This window comes from Stegodyphus dumicola, chromosome X2, assembly GCF_044657685.1.
Source record: "Stegodyphus dumicola isolate Sdum_Otavi_A_Nest chromosome X2, ASM4465768v1".
NCBI classification, from domain to species: domain Eukaryota; kingdom Metazoa; phylum Arthropoda; class Arachnida; order Araneae; family Eresidae; genus Stegodyphus; species Stegodyphus dumicola.
In genome coordinates, this window is record NC_140781.1 from 29338174 (window position 1) to 29365884 (window position 27711).

General features: G+C 37.3%; 1 protein-coding gene across 4 annotated transcripts in view; it reads right to left on the reverse strand.

Annotated features, from left to right (window-relative positions):
- Positions 1–27711, reverse strand: part of Btk (tyrosine-protein kinase Btk29A) — a 160509-nt gene that overhangs the window by 25020 nt on the left and 107778 nt on the right. For 3 of the 4 annotated variants that reach the window (XM_035350395.2, XM_035350396.2, XM_085810004.1), the window contains exon 5: positions 19772–19900. The exons of the other annotated variant lie outside the window; for it this stretch is intronic. In XM_035350395.2, the coding sequence (XP_035206286.2) occupies positions 19772–19900 (129 nt within the window). The remainder of the gene's footprint in view (positions 1–19771; positions 19901–27711) is intronic. 4 annotated transcript variants of the gene reach the window in all.

The following is a 27711-nucleotide window of genomic DNA, read 5'->3' on the forward strand; positions in this document are numbered from 1 at the left end:
AGCATTCAAAAACAGCCGGCGAACGTCGACAGTTCAATAGCAACCCAGGAAAAAAGTCTCAAGGCCAGTGGAGAAAGAAGGAAAGCACCGAAAGGAAAAATAATTTAAACTAAAACGGATTTCTGCTGACGAGAGGGTGCGGAAATCCGAAGGCCACGAAAACCCCTCTTCCTACAAGTTAAATACAGTAATGGTGAAAAATTTAACTCTTCCGAAGATTGAAGTCTTGGTAAATAATATCCCGGCCACCGCACTCCTGGATACCGGCGCGCAGTGTTCCTGTGTGGCAGAAGTCTTTTTTAGAAAGTATTTTCGCAAATACCGCATATATAATGCGGATAATACAACAGTATTAGCGGCGCAAGGAGAACAATGTAAGTGCGTAGGTAAAGTACCTTTGTACATCCGTATCAAGGACGAACAAGTAAAGGTGATGTTTTTTATAGTAAAGAATTTGCAAGCACACTTAATACTAGGAATAGACTTTCTTTCAGACGCACAAGCTACACTGGATTTTAATGAAGCGTCTCTTAAGCTGACGATGAAACCAGTGCGTGTAGAAAAGGTTGAACCGCCAAGGTTAAATCTTGACCACCTGCCTAATGACGAGCAAGATAGAATCCGACAAGTGGTAAGTGAATTTGCTTCCTTATTTAGTGATATTCCAGGATTTACCCAGGTTACTAACCATAGTATTGACACCGGAGATGCATTGCCGGTTCGTCAAAAACCATACCGGTATGATAAGAATAAGGAAAAAATTATAGAATGGCATATTACCGATATGCTACGTAAAAAGATCGTAACGCCTATCTCAAGTAGTTATGCTAGTCCGGTGGTTTTATGTAAGAAAAATAATGATTATCCTTTGGAGCATCCAAAAAGGTGGAGATTCGCTATTGATTACCGTAAATTAAATTCCATAACGAAATATCCGGTATATCCGTTACCGATTATAGAAGAAATTTTAAGGAACATAAAATCAACCAAATTTATGACGACTTTAGACTTAACGAATGGTTATTTTCAAATAGGGATCAGGCCTGAGGACGTGCCTAAGACTGCTTTTATAACCAAGTCTGGCACTTATGCATTTTTGCGAATGCCGTTTGGCCTTTCAGGCGCCCCAGCAACATTTCAGCGATGCATGGACATTGTGTTAAGACCTGTTCTCGGAAAGTCCACATTTATCTATTTAGACGATATCATTATTACTAGTGATAATCTAGACCAACATGTACAGGATTTAAGACAGGTGTTTTCTTTATTAAATGAGGGCGGTCTAAAAGTTAATGTCGAAAAATGCAAATTTGCAGCCCCTGAATTAAAATATTTAGGTTACAAAATATCGCAAAAAGGGATCGAGACAGATGAATCAAAAATAATCGCTGTACAAAAGTATCCGACTCCAAACACGGCAAAGAAGCTCTCTTCTTTTCTAGGACTTTGTTCATATTATAGGTCCTTTATAAAAGATTTTGCGGCTATCGCTGAGCCATTGTTAAAATTAAAAAGGAAAAAGGCAAGATTCTCGTGGACGGCCGAAGCCAATAGTGCTTTCGAAAAATTAAAACAAGCATTAACGCAAGCCCCTGTGTTGAAATTTCCTGAAAAGGATGAAAATTTAGAAATTTCAGCGGATGCTTCGGATTATGCGGTAGGAGCGGTACTTTCGCAAAATCAGCAGCCAGTGGCATTTTTTAGCCGAACTTTAAATCAAACACAAAGAAACTATTCCGCGACCGAGAGAGAGGCACTTGCAGTTCTGTTAGCAGTGCAAAAGTTCCGAGTCTATTTTGGAAAGGCGCCGACAACAGTATATTCTGATCATGCGGCGGTAACTAGATTGTACTCTGGGAAAAATTTATCCCCAAGGTTAATAAGATGGGCACTCAAGCTGCAAGAATATAATCTGGTAATCAAGCATACCCCCGGAAAGGAAAATATCGTAGCAGATGCCCTGTCACGAATTAAATTAGACGAACAGGGTAATACCGTAAAAGTTGCAATGCTGACAGCGTGTACAATAAATTCCCGAGAAACTGTAATAACCGAACTGGGTAAGGATCCTGAGTTTGGAAGTATTTATGAGTATTTGAAGGATCCTGAAAATTTTAGCCACCAAGATATTGTGGCGATAAGAAATAGGGCGGCCCATTACGAACTAATAGATGGTCTATTATTTTATACAAAAACTACGAATTCCAACAACGAATTTCGACCTGTTATCCCAGCTAGTCTTAGATTAAATATCCTGCAAGAGCTCCATGACAGCCCTTTAGCTTCTCATGCTGGTATTCGAAAAACTACTCAACGCGTACGCGAGGTAGTCTACTTTCCTGAACTGCAAAAGTTAACAAGGGCGTATGTCCAGTCCTGCCCAACATGTCAAGCCGTTAATTATATTAATTTCCGCCCGGCCGGGTTTCTAAATAGTATTAAATCCGAATTTCCAAATGAAATAATCGGCATCGATTTATTGGGCCCTTTCCCAAAAAGTCAGTTAAACAAAAGTCGCTATCTCCTTGTTATAGTTGATCATTTTAGTAAATGGACCGAAATTGTTCCCTTAAAACGAGCCTCCGCGAAATTAGTTACCGATTCTATTTTAAATAAATATATTTTAAAATACGGGGCGCCCCTAAAAGTTATATCGGATAATGGTCCTCAATTTGTAAGTAATATATTTGAAGACATGTGCCAAAAACTGGGCATACGTCATTTAAAAATGGTCCCGTATCGGCCGCAATCAAATATAGCGGAACGGGTCAACAGAAATATAGTGAAAATTATCCGTAGTTATGTTAAAAATTTTCATAAAAGCTGGGATAACTATGTCAATGAATTTGCTTTCGCCCTTAGGACCGCAAAACATGATACAACGGGCAAAACTCCTGCTGAGTTATTTCTAGGCAGAAAGGTTATAACACCGTTAGATAAACTATTTTATGTGCAACAAAGAGCCCCAGAATTTAAAATGGGTGATATAGAAAAACTAATAAAAGAAGCAAAAAAGAATACGGAAGTAGCACAAAGAAAACAAAAATTGTATTATGACTTGAAACGACGGGGAGTAACTTATAAAGTAGGGGATGAAGTACTAAAAATTAAGCATTCACTTTCTTCAGCACCAGAAGATAAAACTGCCAAATTTTTTCCACGCTTTGAAGGACCATATGTTATAGAAAAAATAACTCACGCTGTTGTAGTGTTAAAGGCAAGAAATGGTGAAACCTGTTCCGCAAACATTGATCAAATCAAGCCCTACTTCGATCGTAATAAAATGCAAATCTTTTCAGATCTTTTGCAGGATCCGGTACGGCAGACACCGCAGGTACAAGTTCCAGAGGTGGGAAAACGACAGGTACAAGGGCAAGCCAATGAGAGACAGAAGCAAGTGAAAAGAAAATTGCCCCGCGGAAAAACTGAAGGTAAAAAGAAAAAGAAGCCGTTCCACCGTCCAAAAAACAGAGTTCACGAACACCCCCAGAATGAAGAAAGGAGAAGGACGACGTATGTGGAAAAGACCGGGAGAAAGGACGGCAACTATAACCCGGCTGTGAAACGGAAGATTGACTCATCCGACAGAACTCTCCGCAGCAAAAGTCGCCGAACTGCGGAAGGGCCATCAGCGGCGGAGGAAAAAGTACAAGAAAAATTTGAACGGCCAACAACGAGGTCCAAGCAGGATCACGACAGAAGTTTCCCGGTTCCACCAAGACCAGCTGCCTTCAAACGGCCAAGACCACAAGCAGAGCACAAAAGGAAGATGTTCAAGGGTGGCCGTAGTGGTGAAAAACGGAAGCTTCCAGAGGAAAGCACTGAAGGGCGAGCCCGTACAAGAAGGAGGATCAACCAAGCTATGGTCTGCAGCACCTTTAAAGACTGGGCCCAGAAAAGGATGTCTGAATATTACAAAGATAAGTAAAATTTTATGTTACTTTACAAACATAAGTTAATCTTTCATTCTTACTGCAAGTGGCAGATTTCAAGAAGTTTTACCTCATGCGAGGTCTACCTTTATCGCCAAAAGGGCGAGAAATGAGTTGTGACCGATTTTCTTATTATGTTTTTCAATTACTCGCGCGTAAAACTAAAGTTGATGTATAATAGCGTTGTATAAAGACTTAAATATTGTAAAAAGTTATTGTATAAATTTTATTTAAAACATTCTAACAAGAAAGAAGTTTTAGTCTGAAAGACTTTTTGAAATGTAGTATTATTTCAATGTAGAAAGAATTGGCACTTGCTTTGAAAAGAATAGAAGTTAACAATGTACTACTAATGTATGTTTTCAAATGTGTAAAATTAACGGCATCTTGATATGTTCTTGTATACATGTGAACTGTTATTTTGAATGTTTAGAAATACCGTGATATGGTAAAAGTGAAAGTAGTGTTAAAAATTTGTTATTCGTGTGACTGTAAAGATTAAATCATGGTGAATATGTGTTAAAGGTTGAATGATGTAGTTAGGCTCTCTGACGCTACACTTTAGAGTTAGCCACTTTCAGAATAGTACCTCAGGGTCTAGAGTTGAAATTAGGGTGTGTTAAGAGGTCTCGTATGTTGAATTTTAACACGTTAGTGTTTTGATTGTAGGAGGAAGTGTTGAACACATAGACAGAAACACATTCGTGTTTGGTGTTTTTACAACACATGTCAGAGAGCACGGGGAGAGATAATTAAAATAGTCATGAATGAAATAAGAATGTTAAGAAAAGTATATTCCATATGTTATTTGCAATGTCATTCTGTAACATTTCATTAAACTAGTTTTCCTTCCAGATCTCTGGAAGGAACCAGAATTGAATAAAGCTCCTGTTTAGATGCAGTACAGATGAAAAAGAAAAAAGATTGTTGTATATTCCGGGAGCTGCTATTGTAACAAATTTCTTTCTTTTAAAATTTTCTAGTTTCTAGCTAAGTTATGATTGTAAAAGGTTGGCCTCGCGTTAGTTTCTAGAGCTAAAAGTTTTCAACAAGGTCGTTTTAGACCTCAGTTTCAAACTAATTAACTCTGGCGGGAAGTATGTAAGGATCTTAAGTTTTACTAACGTTTATTTTATTTTAAATCTTTACTATCACTTCTTATTTTCTACTTCCGGCCAGAATTATAAGCGTGAAGGAGTTTATGCAAAGTTGTCTGGCGAACGCCAAGTATTTAAGTGTGGCCTTTTTGCCAAGCAGAAGAGAGGAAGCCGTGAGTTCGAAGCAGGCCGCTTACCTTAGAAGTTACGCAGTTGCTACTTTGCCTTCCAGGCCAGAGGTTTTAATCCTCTTGATAAATTAAACGTATTGTAGTGTTCACAGTCTCTGTGCTACATACGCTTCCTGTTATTATAAGGCCAATCTTATTCTAAAGTTAAATTAGAGTTTAGTTTTATTTTGATATCTTTTAAGTTAGACCCCGAGTGGAGGGTCATTGTATTCCGAAGTACGGAAGTCATTGTATATAAAGAAAAAAATAAAGGGTTTTGTATACCCTTCGTCTGTATCCTGTCTACTTACTACAATTAGTGAACATAGCTTTAGTAAGCTCTCTGTTCTAGTCAGGTCATTGTATGTTTCCGAAGAAGGTTAGAAGAAACATTGAACCTGATAGTGGCGCCCGACGAAGAATAACCATGGCCGAGTTTCAAGAAGAACCTGTGCTGCCTGCAGAAACAGCTCAGAATCCAGAAATGCCAGCTGCCACCCTGGAAGGATTTGGGTACATTGTCCAGACCATGCGCGCTTCGATGAAACCAGAAGCAACGTTTAATGGAAACTCACAGGTAACCAGTTTTTTTGGAAAAATTGGAGGACCACTTCATGCTCTACCCCGTGCACGAGTTTCAAAAAGTTACCTTAGCTACCAGCGCTTTGAGGGGCCAAGCGCTTAACTGGTTCAAATGTATCGGCAGAAGTCTCTTGGGTCAAGCAGGAAGTCCCACCTATACCCACGAAAATTTCAAGACTGCCCTACTAAAAGCCTTCCCTGTTGTAAGGGATCGTGCGAAATTAGAAACAGAACTTTTCAGTATATATCAACAAAGAATGGAAAACCTCTCGAGTTTTATTTTAAGAAAAATTCACGTTTTCAAGCTCTTGTATGGAAACCGTCCGGATCCTGAAATAATTCAAGTGATTTTGCCGAGGTTACTACCCCAAGTGCAAGACTTTATTGAATTGAGAAATCCGACTACAGTGGAAAAATTATTTGAGCTAGCAATCCAGTTTGAAAGTAGAAGAACGGCGGACGTCGAAAGAAGACGCCAATATCAACAGCGAAACCAATTTGGTACGCCAAGACTACAGCAAACTCAAGCACATGGCTACGGAGAAAAAGCGAATCAGTGGGCAAGGAAACCCGAGCATTCAAAAACAGCCGGCGAACGTCGACAGTTCAATAGCAACCCAGGAAAAAAGTCTCAAGGCCAGTGGAGAAAGAAGGAAAGCACCGAAAGGAAAAATAATTTAAACTAAAACGGATTTCTGCTGACGAGAGGGTGCGGAAATCCGAAGGCCACGAAAACCCCTCTTCCTACAAGTTAAATACAGTAATGGTGAAAAATTTAACTCTTCCGAAGATTGAAGTCTTGGTAAATAATATCCCGGCCACCGCACTCCTGGATACCGGCGCGCAGTGTTCCTGTGTGGCAGAAGTCTTTTTTAGAAAGTATTTTCGCAAATACCGCATATATAATGCGGATAATACAACAGTATTAGCGGCGCAAGGAGAACAATGTAAGTGCGTAGGTAAAGTACCTTTGTACATCCGTATCAAGGACGAACAAGTAAAGGTGATGTTTTTTATAGTAAAGAATTTGCAAGCACACTTAATACTAGGAATAGACTTTCTTTCAGACGCACAAGCTACACTGGATTTTAATGAAGCGTCTCTTAAGCTGACGATGAAACCAGTGCGTGTAGAAAAGGTTGAACCGCCAAGGTTAAATCTTGACCACCTGCCTAATGACGAGCAAGATAGAATCCGACAAGTGGTAAGTGAATTTGCTTCCTTATTTAGTGATATTCCAGGATTTACCCAGGTTACTAACCATAGTATAGACACCGGAGATGCATTGCCGGTTCGTCAAAAATCATACCGGTATGATAAGAATAAGGAAAAAATTATAGAATGGCATATTACCGATATGCTACGTAAAAAGATCGTAACGCCTATCTCAAGTAGTTATGCTAGTCCGGTGGTTTTATGTAAGAAAAATAATGATTATCCTTTGGAGCATCCAAAAAGGTGGAGATTCGCTATTGATTACCGTAAATTAAATTCCATAACGAAATATCCGGTATATCCGTTACCGATTATAGAAGAAATTTTAAGGAACATAAAATCAACCAAATTTATGACGACTTTAGACTTAACGAATGGTTATTTTCAAATAGGGATCAGGCCTGAGGACGTGCCTAAGACTGCTTTTATAACCAAGTCTGGCACTTATGCATTTTTGCGAATGCCGTTTGGCCTTTCAGGCGCCCCAGCAACATTTCAGCGATGCATGGACATTGTGTTAAGACCTGTTCTCGGAAAGTCCACATTTATCTATTTAGACGATATCATTATTACTAGTGATAATCTAGACCAACATGTACAGGATTTAAGACAGGTGTTTTCTTTATTAAATGAGGGCGGTCTAAAAGTTAATGTCGAAAAATGCAAATTTGCAGCCCCTGAATTAAAATATTTAGGTTACAAAATATCGCAAAAAGGGATCGAGACAGATGAATCAAAAATAATCGCTGTACAAAAGTATCCGACTCCAAACACGGCAAAGAAGCTCTCTTCTTTTCTAGGACTTTGTTCATATTATAGGTCCTTTATAAAAGATTTTGCGGCTATCGCTGAGCCATTGTTAAAATTAAAAAGGCAAGATTCTCGTGGACGGCCGAAGCCAATAGTGCTTTCGAAAAATTAAAACAAGCATTAACGCAAGCCCCTGTGTTGAAATTTCCTGAAAAGGATGAAAATTTAGAAATTTCAGCGGATGCTTCGGATTATGCGGTAGGAGCGGTACTTTCGCAAAATCAGCAGCCAGTGGCATTTTTTAGCCGAACTTTAAATCAAACACAAAGAAACTATTCCGCGACCGAGAGAGAGGCACTTGCAGTTCTGTTAGCAGTGCAAAAGTTCCGAGTCTATTTTGGAAAGGCGCCGACAACAGTATATTCTGATCATGCGGCGGTAACTAGATTGTACTCTGGGAAAAATTTATCCCCAAGGTTAATAAGATGGGCACTCAAGCTGCAAGAATATAATCTGGTAATCAAGCATACCCCCGGAAAGGAAAATATCGTAGCAGATGCCCTGTCACGAATTAAATTAGACGAACAGGGTAATACCGTAAAAGTTGCAATGCTGACAGCGTGTACAATAAATTCCCGAGAAACTGTAATAACCGAACTGGGTAAGGATCCTGAGTTTGGAAGTATTTATGAGTATTTGAAGGATCCTGAAAATTTTAGCCACCAAGATATTGTGGCGATAAGAAATAGGGCGGCCCATTACGAACTAATAGATGGTCTATTATTTTATACAAAAACTACGAATTCCAACAACGAATTTCGACCTGTTATCCCAGCTAGTCTTAGATTAAATATCCTGCAAGAGCTCCATGACAGCCCTTTAGCTTCTCATGCTGGTATTCGAAAAACTACTCAACGCGTACGCGAGGTAGTCTACTTTCCTGAACTGCAAAAGTTAACAAGGGCGTATGTCCAGTCCTGCCCAACATGTCAAGCCGTTAATTATATTAATTTCCGCCCGGCCGGGTTTCTAAATAGTATTAAATCCGAATTTCCAAATGAAATAATCGGCATCGATTTATTGGGCCCTTTCCCAAAAAGTCAGTTAAACAAAAGTCGCTATCTCCTTGTTATAGTTGATCATTTTAGTAAATGGACCGAAATTGTTCCCTTAAAACGAGCCTCCGCGAAATTAGTTACCGATTCTATTTTAAATAAATATATTTTAAAATACGGGGCGCCCCTAAAAGTTATATCGGATAATGGTCCTCAATTTGTAAGTAATATATTTGAAGACATGTGCCAAAAACTGGGCATACGTCATTTAAAAATGGTCCCGTATCGGCCGCAATCAAATATAGCGGAACGGGTCAACAGAAATATAGTGAAAATTATCCGTAGTTATGTTAAAAATTTTCATAAAAGCTGGGATAACTATGTCAATGAATTTGCTTTCGCCCTTAGGACCGCAAAACATGATACAACGGGCAAAACTCCTGCTGAGTTATTTCTAGGCAGAAAGGTTATAACACCGTTAGATAAACTATTTTATGTGCAACAAAGAGCCCCAGAATTTAAAATGGGTGATATAGAAAAACTAATAAAAGAAGCAAAAAAGAATACGGAAGTAGCACAAAGAAAACAAAAATTGTATTATGACTTGAAACGACGGGGAGTAACTTATAAAGTAGGGGATGAAGTACTAAAAATTAAGCATTCACTTTCTTCAGCACCAGAAGATAAAACTGCCAAATTTTTTCCACGCTTTGAAGGACCATATGTTATAGAAAAAATAACTCACGCTGTTGTAGTGTTAAAGGCAAGAAATGGTGAAACCTGTTCCGCAAACATTGATCAAATCAAGCCCTACTTCGATCGTAATAAAATGCAAATCTTTTCAGATCTTTTGCAGGATCCGGTACGGCAGACACCGCAGGTACAAGTTCCAGAGGTGGGAAAACGACAGGTACAAGGGCAAGCCAATGAGAGACAGAAGCAAGTGAAAAGAAAATTGCCCCGCGGAAAAACTGAAGGTAAAAAGAAAAAGAAGCCGTTCCACCGTCCAAAAAACAGAGTTCACGAACACCCCCAGAATGAAGAAAGGAGAAGGACGACGTATGTGGAAAAGACCGGGAGAAAGGACGGCAACTATAACCTGGCTGTGAAACGGAAGATTGACTCATCCGACAGAACTCTCCGCAGCAAAAGTCGCCGAACTGCGGAAGGGCCATCAGCGGCGGAGGAAAAAGTACAAGAAAAATTTGAACGGCCAACAACGAGGTCCAAGCAGGATCACGACAGAAGTTTCCCGGTTCCACCAAGACCAGCTGCCTTCAAACGGCCAAGACCACAAGCAGAGCACAAAAGGAAGATGTTCAAGGGTGGCCGTAGTGGTGAAAAACGGAAGCTTCCAGAGGAAAGCACTGAAGGGCGAGCCCGTACAAGAAGGAGGATCAACCAAGCTATGGTCTGCAGCACCTTTAAAGACTGGGCCCAGAAAAGGATGTCTGAATATTACAAAGATAAGTAAAATTTTATGTTACTTTACAAACATAAGTTAATCTTTCATTCTTACTGCAAGTGGCAGATTTCAAGAAGTTTTACCTCATGCGAGGTCTACCTTTATCGCCAAAAGGGCGAGAAATGAGTTGTGACCGATTTTCTTATTATGTTTTTCAATTACTCGCGCGTAAAACTAAAGTTGATGTATAATAGCGTTGTATAAAGACTTAAATATTGTAAAAAGTTATTGTATAAATTTTATTTAAAACATTCTAACAAGAAAGAAGTTTTAGTCTGAAAGACTTTTTGAAATGTAGTATTATTTCAATGTAGAAAGAATTGGCACTTGCTTTGAAAAGAATAGAAGTTAACAATGTACTACTAATGTATGTTTTCAAATGTGTAAAATTAACGGCATCTTGATATGTTCTTGTATACATGTGAACTGTTATTTTGAATGTTTAGAAATACCGTGATATGGTAAAAGTGAAAGTAGTGTTAAAAATTTGTTATTCGTGTGACTGTAAAGATTAAATCATGGTGAATATGTGTTAAAGGTTGAATGATGTAGTTAGGCTCTCTGACGCTACACTTTAGAGTTAGCCACTTTCAGAATAGTACCTCAGGGTCTAGAGTTGAAATTAGGGTGTGTTAAGAGGTCTCGTATGTTGAATTTTAACACGTTAGTGTTTTGATTGTAGGAGGAAGTGTTGAACACATAGACAGAAACACATTCGTGTTTGGTGTTTTTACAACACATGTCAGAGAGCACGGGGAGAGATAATTAAAATAGTCATGAATGAAATAAGAATGTTAAGAAAAGTATATTCCATATGTTATTTGCAATGTCATTCTGTAACATTTCATTAAACTAGTTTTCCTTCCAGATCTCTGGAAGGAACCAGAATTGAATAAAGCTCCTGTTTAGATGCAGTACAGATGAAAAAGAAAAAAGATTGTTGTATATTCCGGGAGCTGCTATTGTAACAAATTTCTTTCTTTTAAAATTTTCTAGTTTCTAGCTAAGTTATGATTGTAAAAGGTTGGCCTCGCGTTAGTTTCTAGAGCTAAAAGTTTTCAACAAGGTCGTTTTAGACCTCAGTTTCAAACTAATTAACTCTGGCGGGAAGTATGTAAGGATCTTAAGTTTTACTAACGTTTATTTTATTTTAAATCTTTACTATCACTTCTTATTTTCTACTTCCGGCCAGAATTATAAGCGTGAAGGAGTTTATGCAAAGTTGTCTGGCGAACGCCAAGTATTTAAGTGTGGCCTTTTTGCCAAGCAGAAGAGAGGAAGCCGTGAGTTCGAAGCAGGCCGCTTACCTTAGAAGTTACGCAGTTGCTACTTTGCCTTCCAGGCCAGAGGTTTTAATCCTCTTGATAAATTAAACGTATTGTAGTGTTCACAGTCTCTGTGCTACATACGCTTCCTGTTATTATAAGGCCAATCTTATTCTAAAGTTAAATTAGAGTTTAGTTTTATTTTGATATCTTTTAAGTTAGACCCCGAGTGGAGGGTCATTGTATTCCGAAGTACGGAAGTCATTGTATATAAAGAAAAAAATAAAGGGTTTTGTATACCCTTCGTCTGTATCCTGTCTACTTACTACAATTAGTGAACATAGCTTTAGTAAGCTCTCTGTTCTAGTCAGGTCATTGTATGTTTCCGAAGAAGGTTAGAAGAAACATTGAACCTGATAGTGGCGCCCGACGAAGAATAACCATGGCCGAGTTTCAAGAAGAACCTGTGCTGCCTGCAGAAACAGCTCAGAATCCAGAAATGCCAGCTGCCACCCTGGAAGGATTTGGGTACATTGTCCAGACCATGCGCGCTTCGATGAAACCAGAAGCAACGTTTAATGGAAACTCACAGGTAACCAGTTTTTTTGGAAAAATTGGAGGACCACTTCATGCTCTACCCCGTGCACGAGTTTCAAAAAGTTACCTTAGCTACCAGCGCTTTGAGGGGCCAAGCGCTTAACTGGTTCAAATGTATCGGCAGAAGTCTCTTGGGTCAAGCAGGAAGTCCCACCTATACCCACGAAAATTTCAAGACTGCCCTACTAAAAGCCTTCCCTGTTGTAAGGGATCGTGCGAAATTAGAAACAGAACTTTTCAGTATATATCAACAAAGAATGGAAAACCTCTCGAGTTTTATTTTAAGAAAAATTCACGTTTTCAAGCTCTTGTATGGAAACCGTCCGGATCCTGAAATAATTCAAGTGATTTTGCCGAGGTTACTACCCCAAGTGCAAGACTTTATTGAATTGAGAAATCCGACTACAGTGGAAAAATTATTTGAGCTAGCAATCCAGTTTGAAAGTAGAAGAACGGCGGACGTCGAAAGAAGACGCCAATATCAACAGCGAAACCAATTTGGTACGCCAAGACTACAGCAAACTCAAGCACATGGCTACGGAGAAAAAGCGAATCAGTGGGCAAGGAAACCCGAGCATTCAAAAACAGCCGGCGAACGTCGACAGTTCAATAGCAACCCAGGAAAAAAGTCTCAAGGCCAGTGGAGAAAGAAGGAAAGCACCGAAAGGAAAAATAATTTAAACTAAAACGGATTTCTGCTGACGAGAGGGTGCGGAAATCCGAAGGCCACGAAAACCCCTCTTCCTACAAGTTAAATACAGTAATGGTGAAAAATTTAACTCTTCCGAAGATTGAAGTCTTGGTAAATAATATCCCGGCCACCGCACTCCTGGATACCGGCGCGCAGTGTTCCTGTGTGGCAGAAGTCTTTTTTAGAAAGTATTTTCGCAAATACCGCATATATAATGCGGATAATACAACAGTATTAGCGGCGCAAGGAGAACAATGTAAGTGCGTAGGTAAAGTACCTTTGTACATCCGTATCAAGGACGAACAAGTAAAGGTGATGTTTTTTATAGTAAAGAATTTGCAAGCACACTTAATACTAGGAATAGACTTTCTTTCAGACGCACAAGCTACACTGGATTTTAATGAAGCGTCTCTTAAGCTGACGATGAAACCAGTGCGTGTAGAAAAGGTTGAACCGCCAAGGTTAAATCTTGACCACCTGCCTAATGACGAGCAAGATAGAATCCGACAAGTGGTAAGTGAATTTGCTTCCTTATTTAGTGATATTCCAGGATTTACCCAGGTTACTAACCATAGTATAGACACCGGAGATGCATTGCCGGTTCGTCAAAAATCATACCGGTATGATAAGAATAAGGAAAAAATTATAGAATGGCATATTACCGATATGCTACGTAAAAAGATCGTAACGCCTATCTCAAGTAGTTATGCTAGTCCGGTGGTTTTATGTAAGAAAAATAATGATTATCCTTTGGAGCATCCAAAAAGGTGGAGATTCGCTATTGATTACCGTAAATTAAATTCCATAACGAAATATCCGGTATATCCGTTACCGATTATAGAAGAAATTTTAAGGAACATAAAATCAACCAAATTTATGACGACTTTAGACTTAACGAATGGTTATTTTCAAATAGGGATCAGGCCTGAGGACGTGCCTAAGACTGCTTTTATAACCAAGTCTGGCACTTATGCATTTTTGCGAATGCCGTTTGGCCTTTCAGGCGCCCCAGCAACATTTCAGCGATGCATGGACATTGTGTTAAGACCTGTTCTCGGAAAGTCCACATTTATCTATTTAGACGATATCATTATTACTAGTGATAATCTAGACCAACATGTACAGGATTTAAGACAGGTGTTTTCTTTATTAAATGAGGGCGGTCTAAAAGTTAATGTCGAAAAATGCAAATTTGCAGCCCCTGAATTAAAATATTTAGGTTACAAAATATCGCAAAAAGGGATCGAGACAGATGAATCAAAAATAATCGCTGTACAAAAGTATCCGACTCCAAACACGGCAAAGAAGCTCTCTTCTTTTCTAGGACTTTGTTCATATTATAGGTCCTTTATAAAAGATTTTGCGGCTATCGCTGAGCCATTGTTAAAATTAAAAAGGCAAGATTCTCGTGGACGGCCGAAGCCAATAGTGCTTTCGAAAAATTAAAACAAGCATTAACGCAAGCCCCTGTGTTGAAATTTCCTGAAAAGGATGAAAATTTAGAAATTTCAGCGGATGCTTCGGATTATGCGGTAGGAGCGGTACTTTCGCAAAATCAGCAGCCAGTGGCATTTTTTAGCCGAACTTTAAATCAAACACAAAGAAACTATTCCGCGACCGAGAGAGAGGCACTTGCAGTTCTGTTAGCAGTGCAAAAGTTCCGAGTCTATTTTGGAAAGGCGCCGACAACAGTATATTCTGATCATGCGGCGGTAACTAGATTGTACTCTGGGAAAAATTTATCCCCAAGGTTAATAAGATGGGCACTCAAGCTGCAAGAATATAATCTGGTAATCAAGCATACCCCCGGAAAGGAAAATATCGTAGCAGATGCCCTGTCACGAATTAAATTAGACGAACAGGGTAATACCGTAAAAGTTGCAATGCTGACAGCGTGTACAATAAATTCCCGAGAAACTGTAATAACCGAACTGGGTAAGGATCCTGAGTTTGGAAGTATTTATGAGTATTTGAAGGATCCTGAAAATTTTAGCCACCAAGATATTGTGGCGATAAGAAATAGGGCGGCCCATTACGAACTAATAGATGGTCTATTATTTTATACAAAAACTACGAATTCCAACAACGAATTTCGACCTGTTATCCCAGCTAGTCTTAGATTAAATATCCTGCAAGAGCTCCATGACAGCCCTTTAGCTTCTCATGCTGGTATTCGAAAAACTACTCAACGCGTACGCGAGGTAGTCTACTTTCCTGAACTGCAAAAGTTAACAAGGGCGTATGTCCAGTCCTGCCCAACATGTCAAGCCGTTAATTATATTAATTTCCGCCCGGCCGGGTTTCTAAATAGTATTAAATCCGAATTTCCAAATGAAATAATCGGCATCGATTTATTGGGCCCTTTCCCAAAAAGTCAGTTAAACAAAAGTCGCTATCTCCTTGTTATAGTTGATCATTTTAGTAAATGGACCGAAATTGTTCCCTTAAAACGAGCCTCCGCGAAATTAGTTACCGATTCTATTTTAAATAAATATATTTTAAAATACGGGGCGCCCCTAAAAGTTATATCGGATAATGGTCCTCAATTTGTAAGTAATATATTTGAAGACATGTGCCAAAAACTGGGCATACGTCATTTAAAAATGGTCCCGTATCGGCCGCAATCAAATATAGCGGAACGGGTCAACAGAAATATAGTGAAAATTATCCGTAGTTATGTTAAAAATTTTCATAAAAGCTGGGATAACTATGTCAATGAATTTGCTTTCGCCCTTAGGACCGCAAAACATGATACAACGGGCAAAACTCCTGCTGAGTTATTTCTAGGCAGAAAGGTTATAACACCGTTAGATAAACTATTTTATGTGCAACAAAGAGCCCCAGAATTTAAAATGGGTGATATAGAAAAACTAATAAAAGAAGCAAAAAAGAATACGGAAGTAGCACAAAGAAAACAAAAATTGTATTATGACTTGAAACGACGGGGAGTAACTTATAAAGTAGGGGATGAAGTACTAAAAATTAAGCATTCACTTTCTTCAGCACCAGAAGATAAAACTGCCAAATTTTTTCCACGCTTTGAAGGACCATATGTTATAGAAAAAATAACTCACGCTGTTGTAGTGTTAAAGGCAAGAAATGGTGAAACCTGTTCCGCAAACATTGATCAAATCAAGCCCTACTTCGATCGTAATAAAATGCAAATCTTTTCAGATCTTTTGCAGGATCCGGTACGGCAGACACCGCAGGTACAAGTTCCAGAGGTGGGAAAACGACAGGTACAAGGGCAAGCCAATGAGAGACAGAAGCAAGTGAAAAGAAAATTGCCCCGCGGAAAAACTGAAGGTAAAAAGAAAAAGAAGCCGTTCCACCGTCCAAAAAACAGAGTTCACGAACACCCCCAGAATGAAGAAAGGAGAAGGACGACGTATGTGGAAAAGACCGGGAGAAAGGACGGCAACTATAACCTGGCTGTGAAACGGAAGATTGACTCATCCGACAGAACTCTCCGCAGCAAAAGTCGCCGAACTGCGGAAGGGCCATCAGCGGCGGAGGAAAAAGTACAAGAAAAATTTGAACGGCCAACAACGAGGTCCAAGCAGGATCACGACAGAAGTTTCCCGGTTCCACCAAGACCAGCTGCCTTCAAACGGCCAAGACCACAAGCAGAGCACAAAAGGAAGATGTTCAAGGGTGGCCGTAGTGGTGAAAAACGGAAGCTTCCAGAGGAAAGCACTGAAGGGCGAGCCCGTACAAGAAGGAGGATCAACCAAGCTATGGTCTGCAGCACCTTTAAAGACTGGGCCCAGAAAAGGATGTCTGAATATTACAAAGATAAGTAAAATTTTATGTTACTTTACAAACATAAGTTAATCTTTCATTCTTACTGCAAGTGGCAGATTTCAAGAAGTTTTACCTCATGCGAGGTCTACCTTTATCGCCAAAAGGGCGAGAAATGAGTTGTGACCGATTTTCTTATTATGTTTTTCAATTACTCGCGCGTAAAACTAAAGTTGATGTATAATAGCGTTGTATAAAGACTTAAATATTGTAAAAAGTTATTGTATAAATTTTATTTAAAACATTCTAACAAGAAAGAAGTTTTAGTCTGAAAGACTTTTTGAAATGTAGTATTATTTCAATGTAGAAAGAATTGGCACTTGCTTTGAAAAGAATAGAAGTTAACAATGTACTACTAATGTATGTTTTCAAATGTGTAAAATTAACGGCATCTTGATATGTTCTTGTATACATGTGAACTGTTATTTTGAATGTTTAGAAATACCGTGATATGGTAAAAGTGAAAGTAGTGTTAAAAATTTGTTATTCGTGTGACTGTAAAGATTAAATCATGGTGAATATGTGTTAAAGGTTGAATGATGTAGTTAGGCTCTCTGACGCTACACTTTAGAGTTAGCCACTTTCAGAATAGTACCTCAGGGTCTAGAGTTGAAATTAGGGTGTGTTAAGAGGTCTCGTATGTTGAATTTTAACACGTTAGTGTTTTGATTGTAGGAGGAAGTGTTGAACACATAGACAGAAACACATTCGTGTTTGGTGTTTTTACAACACATGTCAGAGAGCACGGGGAGAGATAATTAAAATAGTCATGAATGAAATAAGAATGTTAAGAAAAGTATATTCCATATGTTATTTGCAATGTCATTCTGTAACATTTCATTAAACTAGTTTTCCTTCCAGATCTCTGGAAGGAACCAGAATTGAATAAAGCTCCTGTTTAGATGCAGTACAGATGAAAAAGAAAAAAGATTGTTGTATATTCCGGGAGCTGCTATTGTAACAAATTTCTTTCTTTTAAAATTTTCTAGTTTCTAGCTAAGTTATGATTGTAAAAGGTTGGCCTCGCGTTAGTTTCTAGAGCTAAAAGTTTTCAACAAGGTCGTTTTAGACCTCAGTTTCAAACTAATTAACTCTGGCGGGAAGTATGTAAGGATCTTAAGTTTTACTAACGTTTATTTTATTTTAAATCTTTACTATCACTTCTTATTTTCTACTTCCGGCCAGAATTATAAGCGTGAAGGAGTTTATGCAAAGTTGTCTGGCGAACGCCAAGTATTTAAGTGTGGCCTTTTTGCCAAGCAGAAGAGAGGAAGCCGTGAGTTCGAAGCAGGCCGCTTACCTTAGAAGTTACGCAGTTGCTACTTTGCCTTCCAGGCCAGAGGTTTTAATCCTCTTGATAAATTAAACGTATTGTAGTGTTCACAGTCTCTGTGCTACATACGCTTCCTGTTATTATAAGGCCAATCTTATTCTAAAGTTAAATTAGAGTTTAGTTTTATTTTGATATCTTTTAAGTTAGACCCCGAGTGGAGGGTCATTGTATTCCGAAGTACGGAAGTCATTGTATATAAAGAAAAAAATAAAGGGTTTTGTATACCCTTCGTCTGTATCCTGTCTACTTACTACAATTAGTGAACATAGCTTTAGTAAGCTCTCTGTTCTAGTCAGGTCATTGTATGTTTCCGAAGAAGGTTAGAAGAAACATTGAACCTGATAACATATTTCTTAATATATTTATTTTCTTAACAAGTTGAACTTCTTTCTTAACATACTGAATTCGTTGAATTAACTTGTATTGGCTCCAAAACCTAAGGAAAGGCTCGGGAAACTCTACGATGAGTTACAGCTACTTAATTGTTAAAATAAACACTAATCCAAACTAAAAATATATTTATTTGTCTGCGCTTACTGTTCCAAACTAAAATAATTACTTTTTGGTAGTACTTAAGAATGTAAGATGAGGCTACTTGCCCTGGTTGATTAAGTTTCAAATGATGTAGAACAATATTCTAAGTTTCAAAACTACAGCACCTGGATAGGATACGCTAAATCTAAACTTATTACAAAAAATTTACCAAGCAATATCGATAACTACTCTTACCCACTCTGGCTAAGATTCACCTCCTACTTTTAAACCATGCTGCTTGGTATTAAATTTACATAAACTTTCTCTTCTGATTAAATATTGTGACAAGAACCAAGGAGAATTGGATAGTTATTTAATTGTTCGTAAAAGTTAAAAATAATTGTCAGAAACAGCGTAAGCAATTTAAACACACACAAAAAAGCATTTCTCCAAATCTTAAATATCCGGTTGGTATAATTTTAGATACATTTCGCTGGTAAACTACTTCCAGCTGATAATTTTCATGAACATTTGAAGCATTATTCTAATGAATAAATTTTTATAACGCTTTATGTTACTCATATAGATAGGAATTAGAAGAAATCGTTTAGAAATAGAAATTTAAGAAAAACGTTTCTTCTTATGGTGGTGAGCATACCAATAGCAATCATGTTTAAATTTTCGTGCATTTCAATATCATATCTTTTTACTAAATTTGTTGCTTTTCAATTAAGTCGTAGGATTCCCCACTGTGTAATTCTAAGTTACAGTTGAAAGTGAAGAATCTTAAGAACTAATAAGCGAATAATCGTTTGAGTTCGTGTACAGGAAACAACAAGTAAGAAGGATGAAATAACCCTTTATTATTTCAATTAAAGTTTAACAAAACTCCGTTTTGGAGTTGTACAATAAAGCCGACACTTGGGCTTGAACTTAAGAAACTAAGAATTAAACTAAACTAATCTTAACTAAAGAGATATAGCCGAAGGTATCAACATTCTAACAGAGTTGGCCCCTTAACGCTAATTGACTGCGAAGCTATCAAGGGTCTAAAGTACGGCCGAGCGTGATAATAGCTTACGAGAGAGTAGCCTAAAAAAGCGGTCGCGTGCAGCCAGAATATCTGGTATCTGTCTCACTAAGACTGTAGAACTTCGCGGTTATATACCGCTCTTCCTCATTAGCATTCATAGGTGCTTCTAAAACTACGTTCTGGCCGGAAGTGGTAAGTTGAATTAAGAATCGATAGGAACGGAAGTTTGACTCAAAATTTAACTGTTAATAAAGTTAACATAATCCTTACAAAGTTATCAGATTAATGTAAAAATATCTTTATGTACTTACAGTCTAGTGAAAAGGGATAGTGTGAACATCCCTTTTGAGGAAGAATTCCGAACAACGAAAGTTCCTTCTTTGTTTTCTCGTTTTAGAAGTACCTCACATCTCTGTCGCGACATATCTCCTACGTACCAGCTGTAATAAAGAAAAATCGAAATATTAAACTATGAGTGATCAATGTAAAATTTTCATTTCAATCGAATGTTGTCCATTACTGCCAATGCATACATCTCAACCATTATCTGCATTATGATTGATTTAAAAACGTGTACTACAAAGGAGCCATCTTGGATTTCTTGGGTAAGAATGTACTCAAAAACATTTATCTCCATCACTAATTCATAAAAATATTCTCTTCCCTTTCAAAAAGTTTTCCGGTTTAACCAGTGTTTTAGAAAACAGCTTGCGAAATCTCAAATTTGTTATATTACATACAAGCAGTAGCAAGCAAACGAAACACATACACATAATTATGGAGTTCTCAGTTGCAAGTGAAATCAACATTATTTGTATCACCCATAAGATATAATTAGAACAGTTCTATTGGTTAATAAGTTTTGGATAATAATTCAAATTTTCTAGGTAGTCAAAAGATGATATACATACCAAGAAAGCATAAAGTTGTTCTCTTAGCGTCTAGCAAACTTAATAATTTTGATAAAAGTTTTGAATGGAAGAGATCGAAATCTTTAAGAGAATTAAAAATAAATACGAGAGCCAGATGGATATTAATTCTTGCATTGCTTGTTATGTCTTTTGATAGTTTGCAGTTGCATGATGGAATTAAGTAGTACTGGGCCACCACCCGTTTAAAACGGACTATGAATCAGTATTATTAATCACGGATTAATGGGACTTAATTTGGAAAGTATTAATGTAACATGCTGACTACCTCACTTTTTGAAATACTGTTATTCGCAAACATCCGAAGATATTAAAACTTTATGATTTTTTAAGTCATTGCAAAAACCTGTTGTAAAACGCATTAAGTTCTTGTAAACTTTTGCTTCAATAGGGTTTCTATGAAATTTTCATAAATTTGAATGCTCTACAGTGTTTAATTTCCCCCATTTTTTTGGCATTTTAGTATGCTTTTATTTCTGGCATTTTTGCATAAATCATTGTTCATTAACATGCTTTTACTTTGTAGAGACATTGGGATTTTTGAAGTAGGAAACATGAAAAATGAACAATGCCCTCGCCGGGATGCTGGAACCTGGTCCACTCGAATACGCTCCCAGTGTGCTACATTTACACCACGAAGGCATGCAGAAAGAGAGGGAACAAACACGTGCCCACTACTGATACCTTATAACTTAAATATGTTTTAGAAAGCTATAAAAAATTCATGGTTTTCTAAAACATTTTTCAACATTTTACAAAGTAAAACATTTTACAAAAATTTACATTACAAAAAAAAAATTACATTTTACATTTACAAAATTTAAATTTTACAAAAATTACATTGTTTTAGTAAAATGTATAAAATTTACATTTAATACATTTTACTAAAACATTTTACAAACTCTCTTGAATTGTCTTCCTATTAGTTTGATTTTATGCTTAGTTTAATTGTTTAATGTTTTATAAATGCATAGATACAATTTACCATAAGAAATAATAACAGAATGAGACTGCATTAATATTATTACTGTTTATAATGCAAGAATAAGGTAGTAATAATTTATTACTGTTTATAATGCTCTCGGTTTCTTCATTATAATAAATTTCTTAATATTCTTTGCCTAATATTTCATGCAATGATGATCAAGAAATTTTTCATAACTTATAAAAAAATTCACAGCTTTTGTTACACTAATATTAAATATACCTTTCATTATAAATAAAATTTAACTCTTAAGAATACTAGACGACATTTTACTCAAAATTGTCAGCTTATAACTCTAAGTGCATTTAAAAAGGTATTAAATAAATTCCTTAAATATTTTAGGTATAAAATTTTAAGAGTTCCTTTAACAAATTCTTGCCAACTTTATTTATTTATAATGTGTGAGGATGCTTATGAAATGTATGAAACATTCTTTCATCAACGAAGTACCAAAGATAAATTGAAATTCTTATCCCATGAGCAAACAATCAATTTGAAAATGTTATTTCAAATTGAATTTTTTTACAATCCATTTAAACAAGTGCAAACTACTTAATCCAGTAAATTTTCCTATAGCTCTTGTCATGAACAAATATGAAAAGGAATTATTCTTTGACCACGTTCCGCTCAAAGAAGTTTGACACCGAATCCAAGAAAATTGCCGAGAAAATGGAAGTTGGGCTGTCGTAGAAAAGGAGTTGATTGGATAATGGAGATGTCGGGCGCTTTGGACAACGGAAATAATTCACACTTGAAGAGAACACTTTAGAAAAACGAAAAAGGAAACAAAACAAAAAGGGGAAAAATTCCTAAATGACATGTTTTTGAGAAGTGAAATTACGACACGGAGAAATTTTTCTCATTATTCAAAATATGAGGAAACATTAACAATAGTCAAATGATACATTACAATAATTATTACAATGAACATTGACCCTGAATTATTTTATATACTATGGGAAAAAGATTTCAGATTTAAATGGCCATGTGCAATTTTTTATTAAATTATAATTTCTCATTTTTTTTTCTTGATAGTACTAATTTTTCGATTAAAAGGTTGTTAATATTCGAGACAAAAAGAGAACTGACTTAGAAAATTATACAAGTTTCGGTTTGGGAAGAAATTATCTCCTAGCCCTTTGTCATTTTTCATTTCTAGGATTTATTGAATGAATATTGCTGATACAAAATTTTAGTTTGTATAATTAATTTCGGCATAAGATGAAAGGGCCACTTTCTCAGTGGAAAGAATGTATTTATCAGAGGGGATTTGAGATCTATTACAAAGTTCTCGAGGGAAGCGATGCCTTCGCGCTGGACATCCTAATAAAACTGGCTCGTATACACGTTACACATAGAGACAACAACGAAAACGCCCATGCAGCCATCCCGTTTGCCATGATTGGAACTTCGGGATGAACTACCAGTGTTCAGCGGCTTTACTGCTCGGCCGCTGGTGCACAGAAATATCTTTCTGACTCGTTTAAAATTGCAATGTGTGATTTCAGCCTGTTAATTGCAGAAGTAATATTTCCGTGAAAAATGTATATATCTTTAAGCTTAAAAAACTTTTGACTGCTATTTTTGACTGAAAATATCCAGGCATTCTTAAATTCTAGCTGTAATATCACTTATAGATTACTCGATGACGATTTCCTACGCATTCACTTACCCTTGCATATATACAAGGCAATCTGCACAGACAGTATTTACTCCAGGCTACAAAATTTGTGTTTTAAAAAAAAATTAATATTGATTTATTAATCTCAATTGTTCCTGGATGAAAAGTGCAATAAGAGATTTGCCCTACAGTTTATTATATACAATTAAAGTAAAGACCACAGAAGTGGTATATCCACTGGTGCGCAAAAATTAAGGACGAAGTCGAAAAATTAGCATATCAGCTGAACGAAGAGGCAGAGCGGACAGAAAGACCAATCAGGAGATTAAGTAAGGTGATGTACGATAGCACATGCGCAGATATGCAGGTAGACGTAATGGGGGAGTGTCTGAGTAGTATAAAGCATGTTGTCGGTGTAAGATCAGTATTTCTGGCAAAGAGATTGCACGCCGTATAGCAGTTAAAATCACACCGAGTTGTTGCCTCAGCGAGAAATGGCGAATAATCAATCTGTTAGACGACATCTGGATGCGTTTACCCGAGGTCGAATCATTGGGAAGTTGGAAGAAGGCCGCAGTGTGACAAGTGTGGCTGCAGAGTTCGGAATTGCTCACAGCATCGTTTCACGACTTTGGAGACAATTTCAAATTACAGGAACAGCTATCCGGGGGTTTAGTAGTGGTCTTCCACGAGGAACCACACCCGCAGATGGCCGGTATATTGCCTTACAGGCCAGAAGAAACAGGCGGCAGACTGCGGGAGAAATCGCTAGACACACGACACAGGCGACTGGACGACCGATATCGCGTTTTACCGTGGCCAGAAGACTGCACGGTGGTGGTCTGTTTGCACGACGCCCTGTACGGTGTGTACCTCTAACGCCTGCCCATAGAAGAAGGCGTTCTCTGTGGTGCCGGGAACACCGGAATTGGAGAGACAATGAATGGGGACGAGTACTCTTTACAGATGAGAGCAGATTCAGTCAGAGTAGCGATTCTCATCGCATACTCATCTGGAGAGAGCGGGGAAGCCTCAATCATCCCTCGAACATCATTGAAAGGGACAGGTATGGAGGTGGCGGTGTTCTCGTTTGGGGAGGCATCATGCTTGGTAGTCGTACAGACCTTCACATCTTCGATGCAGGTTCAGTCAACGGGACCCGTTATTGTAGCGAGATTCTTCTTCCATATGAGCGTATTTTTAGAGGCGCTATGGGTCCGCAGTTCCTTTTCATGGAAGACAATGCACCATGTCATCGCACAGTAGCTGCCGAACAGCTCTTAGAGAGTGAGGATATTGAACGTATGGATTGGCCGGCACGATCTCCGGATCTCAATCCCATCGAGCATGTATGGGATTTTGTAGGCAGACGCTTGGCAGCTCGTACCTTACCACCAGTAACGATTCCGGAGCTTCGATTGGCGCTGTAAGACGAATGGGCAGCAATGCCTCAACAACTCATTGACACCCTCATTCTCAGCATGGGCAGATGCTGTGAAACCTGCCTAGCAGTCAGGGGAGATCATATCCCCTATTAAAGACCGGATGTTTCTTGCTGGACACCCATCACAGGGATGTTTCGGCCTTCAGTCGCATTGCGCTCCATGCTACTTTTTCAATAAAGCTTCTTTTTATCCCTCTGATTTCTCTTTTAGTAAGTGTTGCTTACGTTACTCATGTCCTTACGTATTGGAGATCTTACGGTATTAAATGTGTTGACTTGGAAAGCTTTTGTACAAAGTTATATTGAAAAAACCGTCTCGTCCTTTATTTTTGCACACCAGTGTATTTCAAGTAAACTCTAATTTAAAGTTTGTTGCGGTAAACGTTTGCTTGTAGCTTGCAAATTTCATATATATTACATGTTAATGAACATTGCATACTACATATATTGAAATTAATTCTATCACTAAAAAATCCCGTAAGTAGTAAATTATTGCATATATATAAATGTAAATACATATGTAGATGATAGCAGATACACAAAAACCTCTATTACCTAGGTCTCTGTAAATTTAATCATCTATCAGTGATCAATATCATAAAAATATATTAAAATTGCGAGAAGAATCTGCAGCTGACTTTCGAATTATAAAGTCAAGCTACAGTGACAGATAGTCTTAAAAATGTTCCATATAATTATCCAGTTAGATGAAATCTTGAATAAATCTGCGTAATCGGAATCAATGTAAATTCAAATTATTTTACAACGGAAAGCAAATATTATGTAATATTGGAACCCATACGTTGCTTTTTAAAAATGCAACTTCACATGAAATAATCGTAATGTAATAAATGAATTTAAAAGAAAATAGCACAGTTTGCTGTTCCTTGCGGTTTGTAATTTCTTTTCCTGCCTAACTTCACCTTAACAATTGGCACATTATTTGTCTTCATGCAATACTGTGAGAAAAACTGGATAGTAAAAATAACCGTAAGGCCTATGCAATAATTGAAACCGTCCTTTGATATGCTGAAACACCAAAAATGAAATCGCATATGTAAAATTTTGCATTTTACAAGCAGCTTTTACCAATTAATCAGTTTCGTTAGAGCAAATTCACTTTGTGGAAACAAGAAAAATTGCTGATATGATTGTGCAATGTTTACTAAATATCAGCGGTGAGAATTGCGATTTAGTACAAAGACCAGAGCGAGGAAACTTGTAAGAGTTTTAATAAACACAATGCCTCTTAATTTAATCTTTTATTCTTTGATATCTTGGTTTCCTCTTTGTCCGCAGCACTGTCTTGTTCGAATCATGAATTCTAATTTCTCTCATCGTACTGTTTGGAGAGAAGTTAAAGAGGTATTCTAATAGAATGTTCCAAGGCCTCTGATATTGAATACTTGGAAACAGAGGTTAATACAAATTATTTGCTTAGAAACGATATGGCAATTCAACGTCCTGTTAAGAAAGATCCAAAAACTATTATTTATGATGTAGATTCTGGTCTTTCTCGAGAGGATCTTAAGATTATGATTAGAGACCAAATTGTGGTCTTCGAAAATGGTGGTTTGACTTAAAAATTTCGATAAAAGGTAGAAATAACAAAGTACATTGGGTGGCCAGTGTAGATGCTAAGAAATATAAAGAACTTATAAAAGCAGGAAAACTTAACATAAGATGTTCTCGTCTTAGAATTAAAGAATTTTTGAAAGTAACTCAATGTTTTAAATGTTCAAAGTATGGGCACTTTCAAACAAAATGCCTACAACTAAGTGCTAAGTGTGGTGAAGTTGGGCATAAAAATTGGGAATGTAAAGCTAGTCCAAAATGTATCAATTGCAAAGAGACAAATGAAAAGTATAAATTGAAGCTTAGCGTTGATCATTCTAGCTTAGATAAAAATTGTCATTGTCACAGACGATCTTTTAATCAGTAGTACTAATTATGGCTAGTAGAAGTGACGAATACGATATTGAACGTATGGATTGGCCGGCACGATCTCCGGATCTCAATCCCATCGAGCATGTATGGGATTTTGTAGGCAGACGCTTGGCAGCTCGTACCTTACCACCAGTAACGATTCCGGAGCTTCGATTGGCGCTGTAAGACGAATGGGCAGCAATGCCTCAACAACTCTTTGACACCCTCATTCTCAGCATGGGCAGATGCTGTGAAACCTGCCTAGCAGTCAGGGGAGATCATATTCCCTATTGACAGCTCTCCAGCAATGCTTTTGTATGCTTCCTGGAATATAGTGGCTATTAAAATGATCATTAATAATAGAAACATAGTTTTTGTTTCAGTGTATTGCCCCCCCTGATAATGCCTTGAATGACTATTTATATTGTATTAACAGTATTATTGATTCGCATGAAGACTCGGAAATAATTATTTGCGGAGATTTCAATGCCAAGAGTCCCCTATGGGGTCCTTATGATCATTCAATAGATCCCAAAGGTGATGCTATAATTGAATTCTGCTCGACAAACAATTTTAATGTTAAGACACAATAACACGCCCAATAAATACTAATTCAGAAGTCAAACAACAAAAATCAGCGTTATATTTACAAAATTTTCACAGATTTTGTAAATATAGTGAAAATTTTGTAAATATAACGCTGATTTTTGTTGTTTGACTTCTGAATAAGTAATTTTAATGTTCTTAATAGCCCTGATATCCCGGCTACGTTTTCCGGTGCCAGAGACCAAAGCTGGATAGACGTTACCATTGTAAGATCTTCTTTTGTCTTGAACTGGTCTGTTTCTATGGATATATCATGTAGCGATCATCGCTACATTGAGATTGAACTTTTAAACAACTTACTTAGAGAGAAGAAATTTGAACGTTTCTATATTTGGGATCTGAATTGGCTAAATTTTCGTGCAGAACTGTATAACTTTATAAATCAAGTTTCCGAAAAAAAATTTAGAAAATACTTCTGATTTAAATACTTATATTAAAGATCTTACTAACTCAATAGTGGATATCTGTAAGAAAAATAAGAAGATGAGCAAATTCAAACAGAGCAACGCTCTGGGTAAACAGGTGTATTAGTGGTCCGAAAAACTGGCTGTTTTAAGAAGTCAAGCTCGACTGTATCGAAAAAAATTTCAGAGATGTTAAAATCGTATATATAAAAATTTGTTAAAGATTCAATATAAAAAGAAATTAGCTGAATATAAATGAGAAATCAACATTAGTAAAAATTGTGCTTGGGAACAACTATGTGACACTTTGAATATTCATCAAGCTTTTGGTATTCC